Source organism: Bubalus kerabau, chromosome 6 (assembly GCF_029407905.1).
Source record: "Bubalus kerabau isolate K-KA32 ecotype Philippines breed swamp buffalo chromosome 6, PCC_UOA_SB_1v2, whole genome shotgun sequence".
NCBI classification, from domain to species: Eukaryota; Metazoa; Chordata; class Mammalia; order Artiodactyla; family Bovidae; genus Bubalus; species Bubalus kerabau.
The window spans coordinates 102267142-102280891 of record NC_073629.1 but is presented as its reverse complement, the minus strand read 5'-3'; the positions used below and the strand labels follow the sequence as shown (position 1 = coordinate 102280891).

Below are 13750 nucleotides of genomic sequence, written 5' to 3'. Positions count from 1 at the left end.
TGTTAGTTTAGGGGTTATAATTTGTAACAGATGGTGCTTTTTGGTTACACTTTGAGTTTCATTAAGTTTTTATTTAGCATATATTTCTGAAGCTAATAAGTCCTAGTGTTCATCTTATGTTATCCTGACTCATCTACAGCCCTTCTCCCACCCTTACTCAAAATAAATTTGGCAACAGGATCAGTGTCTATGAAAATGTACAACCTAAATTTAAAAGGGAAATTGAAGGAGGTCTTTCTGAACTCCAGTTTGTTCCAGGGGCCTTCAGCGGACATCAACTCTGACTGCGCCAATAAGCAGAGGAAAATAAGTCAGAAATTTTGTTAACATTTTGCTCTAAATGTTAATGGCAAATTCAAGGCAGTTTACAAATCTACTTAAGAGTGAGTGCATTAGTAACTAAAATTACCAATCCGTTCTTTGCTGCCCCTGGAAGACAGACGTTTCCTTGGAACATATGCCAAAGGCACCCATTATGTTTTTAAATATTGTCAGAGATGGCAGGCACTTTATTGATGAAGGTTTTGTTCCTTCTCAGAAAAGAGAAAGCCTATGTGATTAAAGAGGAGTATGGATCAAAAATAATGCTGCTGTTGTTTCTTCACCTAGTACTTCTTTCTGGAAAGAGACTTAGATGATACATGAAGATGTGTGTTTATGTATGTGCCAATGTGTGTGATTTATCCACACGTACAATTTGTACCAACTAACACGTGGAGATATTCATGGTCTAAATGTGCTTGATTTAGGGATTTTTCAGTCTCCGAGCATTGTTAGGGAAGATAAGGAGAGGATGCAAATGTAGGGGGGTCTTATGTGTAGAACCTGGCCTCTGTTTGAACATCAGGCCTGTCATGAGTGGTGTATGCAGGTGCAGGCCCTTTAAAATAGAGACCCCACCTCATCTACTGGGTGACTTGGCCTTCCAAAGCTCATTTTCTCAAGGAATATCGTATTTGGAGGTTTTATGATTTTTTTTTCCTTTGCTGGGCTCAGGCGCATTTCACCCGGAACGTGTAGGGACCAAAGTCAGCTACGCGTACATCACAGTAAGTTGTCTATTGATTTTCCTGAATGAAAATGGTCTGATGCTGCTGCCCACTGGCTCCTAAAGCCTGTGGTGTCTCATGCCCGAGCATCTGTAAGCCAGAAGGATGGTGTTTCGATCACTTGGGGTTTCCCTTGTCTTTCCTCCCCCTGACCTTCCTCCCCCCTCTTTTTTTCTCTTTGCTGTTTCCACAGGTCTTAAAAGGGGATGATGCCCCAGTAATACTCCCTGCCCTGCTCCCAGGTGCCACTCCCTCCCGGGGAAGACTGCTTCTTGTGTGACGCGGGCTATAGAAAGAGACTCCGATGGACTTACACCGGGCAGCCTTCAAGATGGAGAACTCATCCTACCTCCCCAACCCGCTGGCATCCCCAGCCCTGATGGTCCTGGCGTCCACGGCCGAGGCCAGCCGTGATGCATCCATCCCTTGTCAGCAGCCACGACCCTTCGGTGTACCTGTCTCAGTAGACAAGGACGTGCATATTCCGTTCACCAATGGTTCCTACACCTTTGCCTCTATGTACCATCGGCAAGGTGGGGTGCCAGGCACTTTTGCCAATCGTGATTTTCCCCCTTCATTGCTACACCTCCACCCGCAGTTTGCTCCCCCAAACCTAGATTGCACCCCAATCAGTATGCTGAATCACAGCGGAGTGGGGGCTTTCCGTCCCTTTGCTTCCACTGAGGACCGGGAGAGTTATCAGTCAGCCTTCACGCCCGCCAAGCGACTTAAAAACTGCCATGACACAGAGTCTCCCCACTTGCGCTTCTCAGATGCAGATGGCAAGGAATATGACTTTGGGACACAGCTGCCATCTAGCTCCCCCGGTTCACTTAAGGTTGATGACACTGGGAAGAAGATTTTTGCTGTCTCTGGCCTCATTTCGGATCGGGAAGCCTCATCTAGCCCAGAAGATCGGAATGACAGATGTAAGTACCTTGGTGCAGCCTTCCCCTAACCCCAGTAGGCCCTGCCTTACAGTAGAATTCAACAGGTCAGTGGCATTTTTCATGCTCCTCGTAATGGGAAGGGCTGACTCTCCCATTCAGGAGCTGTGGAGTGCTGACATTTACTTGCGTCTTGTCAATGAGCATTGGTAGTTCTTGTAGGAAACGTTTTCCTGAAGGTAGCTGGAGGCACGCTGGCCTGCACTACCCTTCCTTCCGGGGCACGAGTGGCTTTTTCTCTGGGGACTCTGGAGTGGAGAGGGGGTGCCGTATATATACTGGAGTGAATGTCATTTCATTAGTAAGCATAGGTTCCTAGGGAATTTGTGTGTTGGGGGGGAGGCGCTGAAGACACCCGTCCATCCCTCTCCCCTTTGCTCTCCTCATTATGTTTCTCTGACCTCGGTATTATTTTTTAGCTTTTCCATTGTACCACATCCAGCAGACTCCACGTGATTTTATTTTCACAACTCTCAGCCCTTGTCCAAATCAGGCTATTTTTCAGAGAAGGACAAAGGTGTCGTCAATCACCATAAAGCATTTCAAACAGCTGTGTTTTCCTTGCAATCGCGAGGCTAGAAAGCCAAGTTCTCTTGGGATTTAACAGGTTTGCTGGGTGCTTATCCGGGGGCCCCCTTGTAGAACTAGACAGGTTGGTCTGTGTGACTGCTGGTTTTTTTTTTTTTTTGATGCTCACAACTGTTATCAATTTCTGCTTAAGAAACAGCTCTGTCCTGTTCTCCAAGGGCCTTGATGGGCTCTGGCTACACTCACTAATAGTTGGGCTAAACCATTGCTTGGAACTTGTAGACTAGGAATGTTGAACCCTGCCATCCTCACTTCTCATGTAATCAGAAAATAATTGTGTTTTGAAGCTTTTGGACTATGGGTAGACCCCCACAGAGCAGTTTTCTTCAAGCCTGGTGAGAATTTATGAACTGGGGGTGTTTTTTCCAGCCAACCCTTTGTTCTAAGATTTGCTTCATTTTATTTTCTTAAGAAAACTACATTTGAGGCTTGCTTTCCCTCTTCTCTGTTTTTTGTGCTCCCCCATCCTCTCTATAACCACCATCATGAATGCCATTTTTTTCTCTTCTCTTTATGATGCCGAGGAGAGTAATAGAGACGTTGCTGTTCTCTCCCCTGTCGGCACTGCTTCCTCAGGCTGTCTCCTTGAATTAGGCACTGTGTTAACTTTCCTGCGCTAAAAGGCATCTGCCTAAACCCAGCGTACCTTTTCAATAAAAGTCATCATAAAATCAACCTGCCTTGTAAATCTATCGCTCTTTGGTTTTGAAATATGTTGCCAGTGTGTCTTTTATGTCAGCGTCTGTAAGCCTGAGACCTCCCCACTTCAGGGAGAAGGCTGTATCTCTCTGTGTTCTCTGTCTTTTGCTTTAGCTCCTATTCTACCTTTCCCCCTTTCTGTACAGCTGACGTGTGTGTGTGTGTGTGTGTGTGTGTGTGTGTGTGTGTATGCTCGCAGTGATCCTGCTTTGGGGATATACTTGCTGAATACGGGTTGCCGTTCTGTCTGTCTGTTTCAGTTTAGTTTAGTTTTCATTTGTCAATGTGCAAGTGATCAAGGCGAGCTTTAACCTGACCTCTGGCCAAAACTGCCCTGGTTTCGGGTGTGACCAAGTCTGCTCCTTTTTTTCTCCAAACACAAGTTGAAAATGAAACCCTCTCAAAACTAACATGCCACAAAGTAACACCTGGAGATCAAGAAACCTTTCTTCTCTCCTAACAAATCCAGCTTGTCTCCATTTTTCCATTTTTTAGCCCAAACCTGTATCAGACCCCCAGAGCAGGAGGAAGCTTGTTAGTCGAGTCAGAACTCATAGATGCGGATATCCATTCCCCTCCGAGTGTCAAAGCCATAACTCTTCTGTTTGCCTGGTTCGCCTTGTGTGGGGGTGTCATCCCCCATGGAGATGGATCCCTCACACAGGAATACGCCTGGGTGGAGAAAAATTAAATGAGTCTGTCTCCCAAAGTGAAATGGAATTCTGACCTTGAAATTAATGAGATTCTGATCAGAAGGGTGGGGAAACTTCTTTATTTCAAATTGTAGTGTTATATAAATTTGAGCCCTTCCCCTGTTGTTTAAAATATCCTTCCTTTAGTGAATATTTTGTGTTCTCTTTTTTCCTCTTACACAAATGTTAGATCTATAGGCATGTCTGAGTGTAGAATGTTTGTCCACTCACATTATCTAGAGTTGCATTCGTGACTGATCTTAAATGAGAAATAAAGGTGCAAAGTGCATGGGAGAGTGTTATCTTGTGATAACCCTGGATTTGTGTTCCTTTCTCTTTTCCTTCTCTTGAGTGGGGTAGCAACCATCACAAGGTTGTCCTGGGGAACATTTGTGCTTTGGATTTTGAGTTTTGGAAGGCTGGGGAAACATTTTTCTGTAGGGAAGGGTCGAAGAGGCACCGTGACCAAGTCTGCTGCAGCTTTCTTGGCTCCTGTCATATGCCGACGTGTGTCAGAATATTTATGGTCTGTTTTATGTAAATACATATTTAAGGGCCGTTAGAAGGCCTGATTATTCCCACTAGATGCCTTTCAGGTCCTCCCTACAGAACCGTTTTGAAATAAGTAATATTTCTCAGATAATCGAGTGACAGTATACAAGACTGCTTCCAAGGGGAGCGCTTGAGGGGCAGATGGGGCAGTAAGGGGGTGGGAAGGCTAGAAAAGAGAGGACAGAAAGTGTTCAGGAGCACAGTGATAGGGTACTGTGGCTTTTGCCCAGATTGCCAAAAATTAACCATGTGTATTTTAGGCTTTGTAATTCTTAAAATTTAGAGCTAATCCTTGATATAGTTGACTGATTTTTCAGTTCTCTTCATATAAATAAATGTTTTTTCATAAAATGTAAGAGAAGCTATAATTAAATACAACAGTAAATCTCCTAAATAAGCATGTAGCTTTAGGGTTTTGTTGAGGGGGCGGGGTGAGTATGGGTGTGTGTGTCCCTTAGAGTAGAAGTTTTATGACTGAGTTTTAGGTCAATGAAAAAATCAGTTTTACAATGGAAACACTGACAGTTTTTACCGTCGCAGCCACCCCCTGCTCACACACTGCATCCATATGCAGATATGTCCACATCTGAGAGCATTTGAAAGAGGGGCCTGCAGACATGGTATAAGGCACACGTGTTCTTTCCTTCAATCTGGGTACTGATAGGAAGGATTTCTTTTGTGGTTAAATACCCATTTTTGTAGAAAGCAACATAGCTCCTTGGGTAAAGTATTGTCTCTCCTAATAGATGATTCCATTTTGCTGTTCATCTACCTGGTATCACAGGTGATTCCTGGGGTAGGTGTTGGGCTCTATGGAAAAAAGAAGGCTTTACTCAACAGGACTCACTTATTTACCCTGGAAAAAGGGAGAAGTATTTGATGAGAAGCCATTCGTGGAGGATGCATGATTCCCCAGGAAGGGGACTGAGGTAACTCCTGTTTATTGTCATTCCCTGAACCCAAGACTCCTTGTCCATGTCCAGGGAAATGATGTGAAAATTTATGGACCAATTACAAATAGTCCACGAGTGTCTTACATACTAAGTAAGTATGTAACGGCCCTTACATACTTACATACTACAGATATGTTTCCCAAGGCTTTTAAAATAAACATTTCCTCATTAAGGAAACTTTACAACAAAAGGGAAAATAGGTATTCTCTGCTGCCTTGTACTAGAATCTATACATTTATGACCCCCTTAGCACTCTGGCTCTTATCATGTGCATTTCTTGATTGTTCTCTATAGGCCACTCCAGGGCCCAATTCCTGTCTGGGCAACACAGTCTTTGGCCAGCCTGCCAGTCTATCACTCAGCCCAAATTGGAGTTGGCCAGGATGCATGTTCACCCTGAGGGCTGAGAGGGACCGGAACTGCCCTTGGGGAGCCATGATGGGCCCTGCCTTCTGGCTCACCTCAGAGGTGGGTACTGGGCACTGACTTTAGGTGGCCCTCTTTCTTTGACCCTTCCCTGTGGTCAGGGAACCCGAACACTCCCAGCAGTTTCAAGATGGTCTGCTTTGCTCTCATCTTTAATATATTTAAAAAGTCACTCAAATTTGAAAAGCACTGAGAAGGAGATGGTATTTTGTACTCTGAGATGTGTCTTTCCAAAGGCACCTATCATTGAAAACCCTATGTCCTAAGAATCAAGTCAACTGAGCCTACATAGGCCCAGGGCAGCCTGAAAGGAGCTGGCTGGCTGCATCATTGGAGTGTTGTGAGGGGGCTACATGCCAAGGGCTCTGGGACTGGGGTGGGTAGGGACCCTGCTCTGGGCTTTTAAGAGAATTGCTCTTGCTGGAGAGGATGTTTGGGGGCAGTTCTCAGGTCACCGGGCTCAACTTCTGGATCGTTGCTGGAGCAGATGACCACCCTGAAAGGGCGTGCCCATCATCAGAGATGGGTCAGATGGTTCCCGCTGTACTGACTGCCCAGACCTAGCCCGATTGTCGACTGTCGGCTCAGCTGCGCCCGGGCTTTTCCCGGAGTCCCTATTCCTTCCCCATCTGGGGTGGGGGGAGGGGAGGGGCAAGAACTCCTGTGATGTGTGTGGTTGTTTCTGGTTGTTCGCTCCCAACACAGTCATGGAGACTCCTTTTCATGCTGCTGGGTTTAATTGTCTTGTTGGGATAAAGAAATGTTTGCACAGCTAAAGTGGGGCCGGGCTGGACGGGAGCAGTCCCTGATGGCTGCAGAGCCATCTGGCCTGGCTTGGCTTGGCTCGGCGCGCCGCTGGCCCGCCCGCCCGCCGGGCGGCTGGGCTCGCTCCCGCTCCCGCTCTCTTCCCTGCCCTCGCTCCGCGCCGCGCCGCTCTGGTCGGCGGCTGCCTCCTCGCACGGCCGGAATGCCTAATCACCATGGTGAGAAAACGGACACCGCAGCCGCCCTCCCTCCTCGCCCGGCGCCCTCCCTCCCATCAATTGTCATGCAGAAGTGATCCGGGCTGCCGTTTCCTCGCGGCCGCCAGCCAGCCCCTCGCCGCTCCCGGCAGAAGGGTGGCTGGTAATTGATCGTTTGGGGGGAGGGGTCGCGGAGAGGCGCGAGGCCAGCCCGGGGGAGGGAAGAAGAACCACGGAGTGGGCCCCGCTGGCTCACTTGAAAAGGACCCCCCTCCCCCATCCTCCGTCACGGAGATGGCGTTCAAGTGGTTTCAGAAATGTTGGTGACCTCGCCGTCGCTCGGCCGGACTGCGGGAAAAGTCCGGGCGGTGCCCCCGGGGGCCGGGTCCCGGGGGCCGCCGGGTCCCCACCCCCGCTCCGCCCTCCACGCCCAGAGCCTCCAGGTCGCGCTTAGAACCGAGTCCCGGGCGGGTTTCCCGTACGTTGTCCAAGCAGCAGAGAGATGGGGTCGGAGCGAGGGAGTGGGCGGGGGTGTAAACCTAGGAGGGGGCGCGACCACGCGGAGGTCCGGTGCTCTGGGACCCGGCGGGAGATGCAGATGGGCGGGTGGCGGAGTGAGGAGGCGAGGGGACACTGCGAGGGGAGGTGGCTTGGGGACGAGGTTAGGGGAGGCGGGAGCCGGGAGGATGGACGTGTGTGCACACGCGCATCTGGATCTAGCGTTGCCTTCGGCACCCTAGAACTTTGAGGTTTCTCACGTAGGTTCGAAATGTTTTCCGCGTTCGTCTTGCTTTTCAAGTCGGGGAATGTTTTCCCAAGTCCCGGGGTTCGTGAATCGCCAGGATGGCTGGTATTCGGGCGAGGCGAGTGGACGTAGCCTCTGACCGTCCGAGGCTCGTAGCCAGCACAGCGGGGTTCGTTAATGTCCCTGCAATTTCTGGAACTCTTCCCACGGGAAGTTTTCCGGGGCTGCCTTCCGGTCAGCGGCCCCAGGTTGATTATTTGGTGGCCCTTTTTTGTTTGAAAACAAAAAACACACATTGTATCCAAATAACAAAAGTTGCTCTCCCTCCCCACCCCCTTTCCTCATTAGGTAGGAAAGAGGAAACTGAAAAATAGAATTATATTTTTATATTGGTTTTCCTTATTTTTAACCCTTATTAACTTCACCCATCTGGTTAATAAATATTGGCACACGTTGAACTAGTTTTTGTAAATACTCAGAATTTGGACTGATAGTACATTTAATAGAGTTATATTTTTATGATGGATTTTCATATTTTTAACTCTTTTTAATCACATCCATCTGGTCAATAAATATCAGAATACATGTTGGAATGTACTCTTTATAAATACTTGAGACTCAGAGTGATGATACATTTTATTGTAAAACCCACAGGATTTTAACACCAAACTAAAAATAATTTTTGGATTCAAATCTTCCCTTCAGACAGTTAAGCTACATTCTCCAGTGCCATTTCACCCTCCCTAAAGAGAGATGCAGGAGAGGCTGGTTCCATCTCTGGGTGGGGAAGACCCCCTTAGGGAAGGAAATGGCAACCCACTCCAGTATTCATGCCTGGGAAATCCCATGGATAGAGGAGCCTGGTGGGCTACAGTGCACTGGGTCGCAAAAGAGTCGGACATGACTAATCAACTAAACAGCAACAACAGAGAGAGGTGAGCTGCAGACCTAAGGATAACATTGCTATATAGCAGCTAAAATGCCATCTTTTTTTTTTTTTTAATGCCATTTAATTTGTGGCATTTGTGGTTGAACAGAGTGTGATTTTATCCTTTGGAACCTCAAAGTATGTGCTCCAGGGTGGAAATTTCTAAATATCTCTTTCTTTAAGGCAAGGAGGAGAATTTTCTGCTAAAGAACTTTCACCTACTTAGTCACTTTGTTATGCCTTTTCCAGGAAAAGATCCTGAAGTGGGGCTATGAGTTTAGGCCTGGAGAAATGAGAGGCTGTGATATAAATCAGTCAATCTAGTAGATGCTAAGTAAATAGGAATAATTCATACCCTTACAGCCTTACCCAATGGATCAGACTTTTCTATTATCTCAATCACATTTTACTGCTAGTGTTAAAAAAAAATTTACACTAAATCAGTACCAATCACAGCAAAGGGTTCAGTGTTAGTTGAGTATTGAATAAATTGATGGTGGTGATTATAATCTGATTTTTAAAGTTTTCATCAATTTGCCACACTTCAGCCTTACACTGATAATATCCATAAAACTGGGCTGTCCTACAGGTATAGTTGTTTGAGGAAAGGAAGGAAGAATTTATATGCCTTGAGATTTGATGAGGATAAAGGTAGGTAGGCAATTTTTCAAGAGATATGTGCAATTACTTTTCTCAAATATAGATTTATTTTGTTGATTATTTTGGTTAAAAAAATCTTTCATAACTTAAAGAGTAGTTTAAAATTTGCTTTTCTCTCCTTACTCTAGAAACCTAAGATTAGAGTCTATCCCCTTCCCAAATGTTTTCCCACAGCATCACATCCCCTATCGTGGAGTCCACAAATACAGATCTGCTTTGTGTGTATTTTAGGGAAAAAAAAGTTTCTACCTGGATCCTGACTGGAGCTGGAAACAGACAAGTGATATGTGGGTTTTGTAAACACATACAACCATCTGGCAATTCAGACATTTGACCGTCAATTTTCTCTGTGGAATGTGTTCTGATCGAAGATGACCTAGAGGAAATGAAAGTTGTGTTTTGGGTGGGGGGAAACGTGGTGCTGCGTCCAGTACATTCTGTTCAGCAGACACGGAGCTTTAGGAAAGTCTAGACCTGAATGTGAGAAGGAGGAACCTTTTGGTACAGTCTCATGAGAAATCAAGCCCAGTAAGCCTGAATGTGACTCACCAGATGAGGGTTGTCTTTTTCCACTGAAATTCATTTGTAGGCTGAGACTTATGGCTTTGCATCCATCTTAGAGCAGCAGACAGTCAGAAAGCTGTAGGGAGCGGGCAAGGGCCAGCCCTGGAGAGACCTTTGCTTTATTTTCAGGTATATGATTCCCATTTAGGTGCTAGCTAATCCTATATTGCTCTCACTTGATCTTGCTTTTCAGGGTTTGATTTAAACTGAATCAGAATGGCTTAGCATAATAAATACCTGTTAGAGGGATAAATGCTGTGTGTGCCCCTTTGAGCCTCAACTTGAAGCTGTTTCAGATCAAAAGTAGGGAAGCAATATAACATAGTGGCTATGAGTTCAGCCTCTGGAGTAAAATCATGACCCTTTAGCTTACTTGTTCTGTGACCCTGGGCAAATTATTTAACCTCTCTGGGCCTCAGTACTGTTATCTGTAAAGTGGGAATTACACAACCTAAAAGGGCTGTTGTGAAGGACTGAATGAGATTAAGCAAACTAATAATGCTTAGAACAGTTCCTCACACATATTAAGTGTTCAATACATAATGACTATTATTATTTCAAGGACAATCTGGTGGTATAATCGTCCTTGTTAGAAGCACCGATGTAGTCAAACACAGGGTCATTAATGGCTAGCATGTATATAGGATCCTTTCATGCACTCATGGCTTATGGTGATGTAGAAAGAGGGGAGGGAGAGAGGCTCAGCTCTTTTCTGTGATTGCAGCTGCTTCACCTCTCTGCATTATCATCCATCCACCAGGATTAGCCCTGCTGGCCCTCTGACCTCTTTCTCCCTTCATTTTATTGAGAAACAAGGTAATATTACAGTTAAAGAAACTGAGTCTCTGAGCCAGGAAGGGACTTAACTACGGCTAGATATCTAACCTAGTGGCCCAAGTTAGAAAATCCAAATCTCACCAGATTGTCTTATTCTGGAATTTTGTGTTATCAGATATTATTTGAAACAGATGGGTCATTAGAATTTGTGTGTGCTAGAAATTTGGGCCATATATAATCAGATTTGCTATAAAGGCATTTGACTAGTATTAGAATTCAAAGTCCCAGAGTTTCTAATATGTCCTCAGATTTTAAGTTATACAAACACTTTCTCCCCCTCTCGCCTATGTGAGAGAAATCTGTGAACCTTCCCCCATCTGTGTGTGTCACAGTCCCACAGCATGATGGATTGTCTCTGCTTGGGGGAGGCTTAGGATGGGGCTTGAAGGGGCCTTGTAGGTCAGGAGAGAAATACAGCAGCAGGAGTGAGCTGGGGAGGGGGGGTGCTGCTGGGGAGGGATTAGCAGGGAAAGGGGAGGGCAGAGTTGGGCGGGGACAGACCTCTTCCATAGTGTCTGTGTGCATTCTCCTAGGAGTAAAAGAAGGCTGTCCATTACCCTGAGCACACAAATAAACTCAGTGTTTTTCTCTTTGTAGAAAGAAAGCCCCAGGGGGCTTGGGAACACCAGAAGCTGACCGCCCATCAGTGGGAGAGATGGGAAGTAGGAGGATGGGAGCGAGAAAGACTGACCCTCTGCCTGAGGACCTTGGATTTGGGTGTTATTTGAATATAACAGCTCATACTTGAAAAGGCTTCTGTTCAAATACATATGTAGCAGAAATAGCCATTGGAGGCCAGTTGTCCGATACCTCAATCCCCATCAGTTCCTTCATGGCTCCATTTAAGAGAAGGGGTTCCAGTCACTTTGAGGGCCAGAATGTCTCCATAGATCATAGAGCACCCATTCTCCTCTCTCCCAGGCCCCAGTTCTTTCTACTCACAGACTTGGAGGCATATGGGAAATGTTGAATGTTAATGTTCAGTTTTTAAAGAAGGGGAGAAAAGTCTGGCATTTAGGCTCCAATGCCATAGTCACGGTTAGGAAGGAACTCTAGGAAAGGAAAGAGTTGGGTCTGAGAGGTAGATAGGGAGGCAAAGGCAGCAGTGCATGCGAGGGTAAGTAATCAGCAGGACCGCAGTTAGGGCCTAGGCTTTGGCTTCCTTCCTGAGCAGTAAAATGTAAAAAAAAATCCTTAGAACAACAAAAGTCTGGACGCATGGGCTTCCTTCCTGACAGGCCAACCTGGTGGGGCTTCATTCAGCCTGAGCAGCAGTCAAGGCTGATTTACGGGTAAGAGGTCCAGACAGACATGTGTGCTTAACCCCTTCCTAGCTGCAGAGATGACTCCTTGTAAACGCTACCCTCCTCTCCCAGCTTCCCGTCATGGTGTGGGTGGCTCTTTATTGTTATTGTTTCTTTATTCAAAGAGAGTCCCTACTGCTGAAGGACCCAAAATCTTCTTCATGAAGAAGCTGGGTCTCTGAGAAGTTGAATGACTTGAAAGAGATCTTACCATCCAGCTGGTACTGTGGCTTCTGGCAAGTGTAACTAACAGGCTCTTGGTGACATTACATTGACTTTGGAATGTTGTGTCCTTAGATCATGGGAAGTGCCTCCTGGAATCTCTGTTGGGGTGCTCTGTGAGTCTCTGTTCCACATCTATAAAATACTGGTACTGCAGAAGGAAGGGTGCTGCTCATCGAGGGTGTTTTAGGTGGCACTGTGGATAAAACTGAGGCTTCCAGGTGGCGCAGTGGTAAAAAAAAAAAAAAAAAAAAATCTGCCTGCCAATACAGGAGACGCAAGAGATGCTGGTTCGATCCTGGGTCGGGAAGATCCCCTGGAGGAGGAAATGGCAACCCACTCCAGTGTTCTTGCCTGGAAAATTCCGTGGACAGAAGAGTCTAATGGGCTACAGTTCATGGGGTTGCAAAGAGACAAGACTGAGCGAATGAACACTCACGCACGTGGATAAAACTATGGCAGAGTACAGGAGGCATGGTTCAGCTCCCATCTGATAGTATGATACATTCATTAGTTCATTTAATCATTCAATTAGTATTTTCTGAATACCTGTGTCCCTCCAGACACTGTGCTGGGTGCTGGTGATATGATAATGGGCAAGACTGATTAGAGTCCCTGCCTTACTGGAGCTGGAAGCTTAACAACCAATTGCAGGATGTCGTGAAAAGTACTCTAATAGAGGAAATGTAAAACGCCATGAGGTTAGAATCAGGAGCACCTAATCTTGTCTATGAGTCAGGGACAGTTTTCTAGAGGGAAACTATGGGATAAGCTGATATATGAAGATCAGGGGTCACTCAAAGAGGCTAGGTGTGACAGTTTGTTTTTCTGGACAAAGGATGGCATCTGAGTGTGGAAGAAAGAACTCCAGAGCTGCCAAGCATTACTTATAATGGTGAGTGTGTGTGTGTATGTTAGTCACTCAGTTGTGTCCGACTCTTTGCAACCCCATGGACTATAACCTGCCAGGCTCCTCTGTTCATGGAATTCTCCAGGCAAGAAACCCCCATGATGGTGAGTAAGAATGGGCTTTCTCTCTGCCAGGGCCTCAGAGCTGATTTTGGATCGCTATTATACTTCATCCTATAGCCAGGCATTCTTGAGACTGTCTGTTTGGTGCTTATATGGTTCTAAGGCTCAGCATCATGTAGGATCTTTCTTGTAAAATAACTTTCTAAAGATCAATCACTAGCAAATACTTTCTGATGACATACATCTTAAGAACCATGAGCACCCACAACCATGCTTGGGATGGACAGCACTCGGGAAATATTTGCTAAATGCAGGACAACCTTGACCCCAATGATGTTTGGGGGTAGGCCAAGGGCCCTAAGTTTTATCCTAGAGTTCCTGTTCAACTCTATACATGCCTTGCCTGGAGACTTGATGGGTCTCAAGATCCAGAGTACTCCTGGCCGTTAAACTAAGCCACATAACACCCAGGATTCTTGGCAGGATTTCTTGGCAAAGTTTCCTGTAGGAGGTGCATTGCACAGACTTGACTTTCATGACAGAGGTTAGGAGTGTAGTGCCAAGACTATTGAAGAATGAAAGAAAGAAGGCGAAACCAACCGTTGTCCTCGCCTGGCACGCGTAGGCATACTAACATCAGTTCCTTTCAG

General features: G+C 46.1%; 1 protein-coding gene across 3 annotated transcripts in view; it reads left to right on the top strand.

The window, feature by feature from the left end:
* Nucleotides 1–1247: 1247 nt before the first annotated feature.
* RNF220 (ring finger protein 220) overlaps nucleotides 1248–13750 on the top strand; it is a 267983-nt gene continuing 255480 nt past the window's right edge. Inside the window, exon 1 of one of the 3 annotated variants that reach the window (XM_055586087.1) lies at nucleotides 1248–1978. In XM_055586087.1, coding sequence (XP_055442062.1) covers nucleotides 1354–1978 — 625 coding nt within the window. In that variant the 5' untranslated portion in view covers nucleotides 1248–1353. The remainder of the gene's footprint in view (nucleotides 1979–13750) is intronic. The other 2 variants (XM_055586085.1, XM_055586086.1) reach the window with 2 other exon arrangements.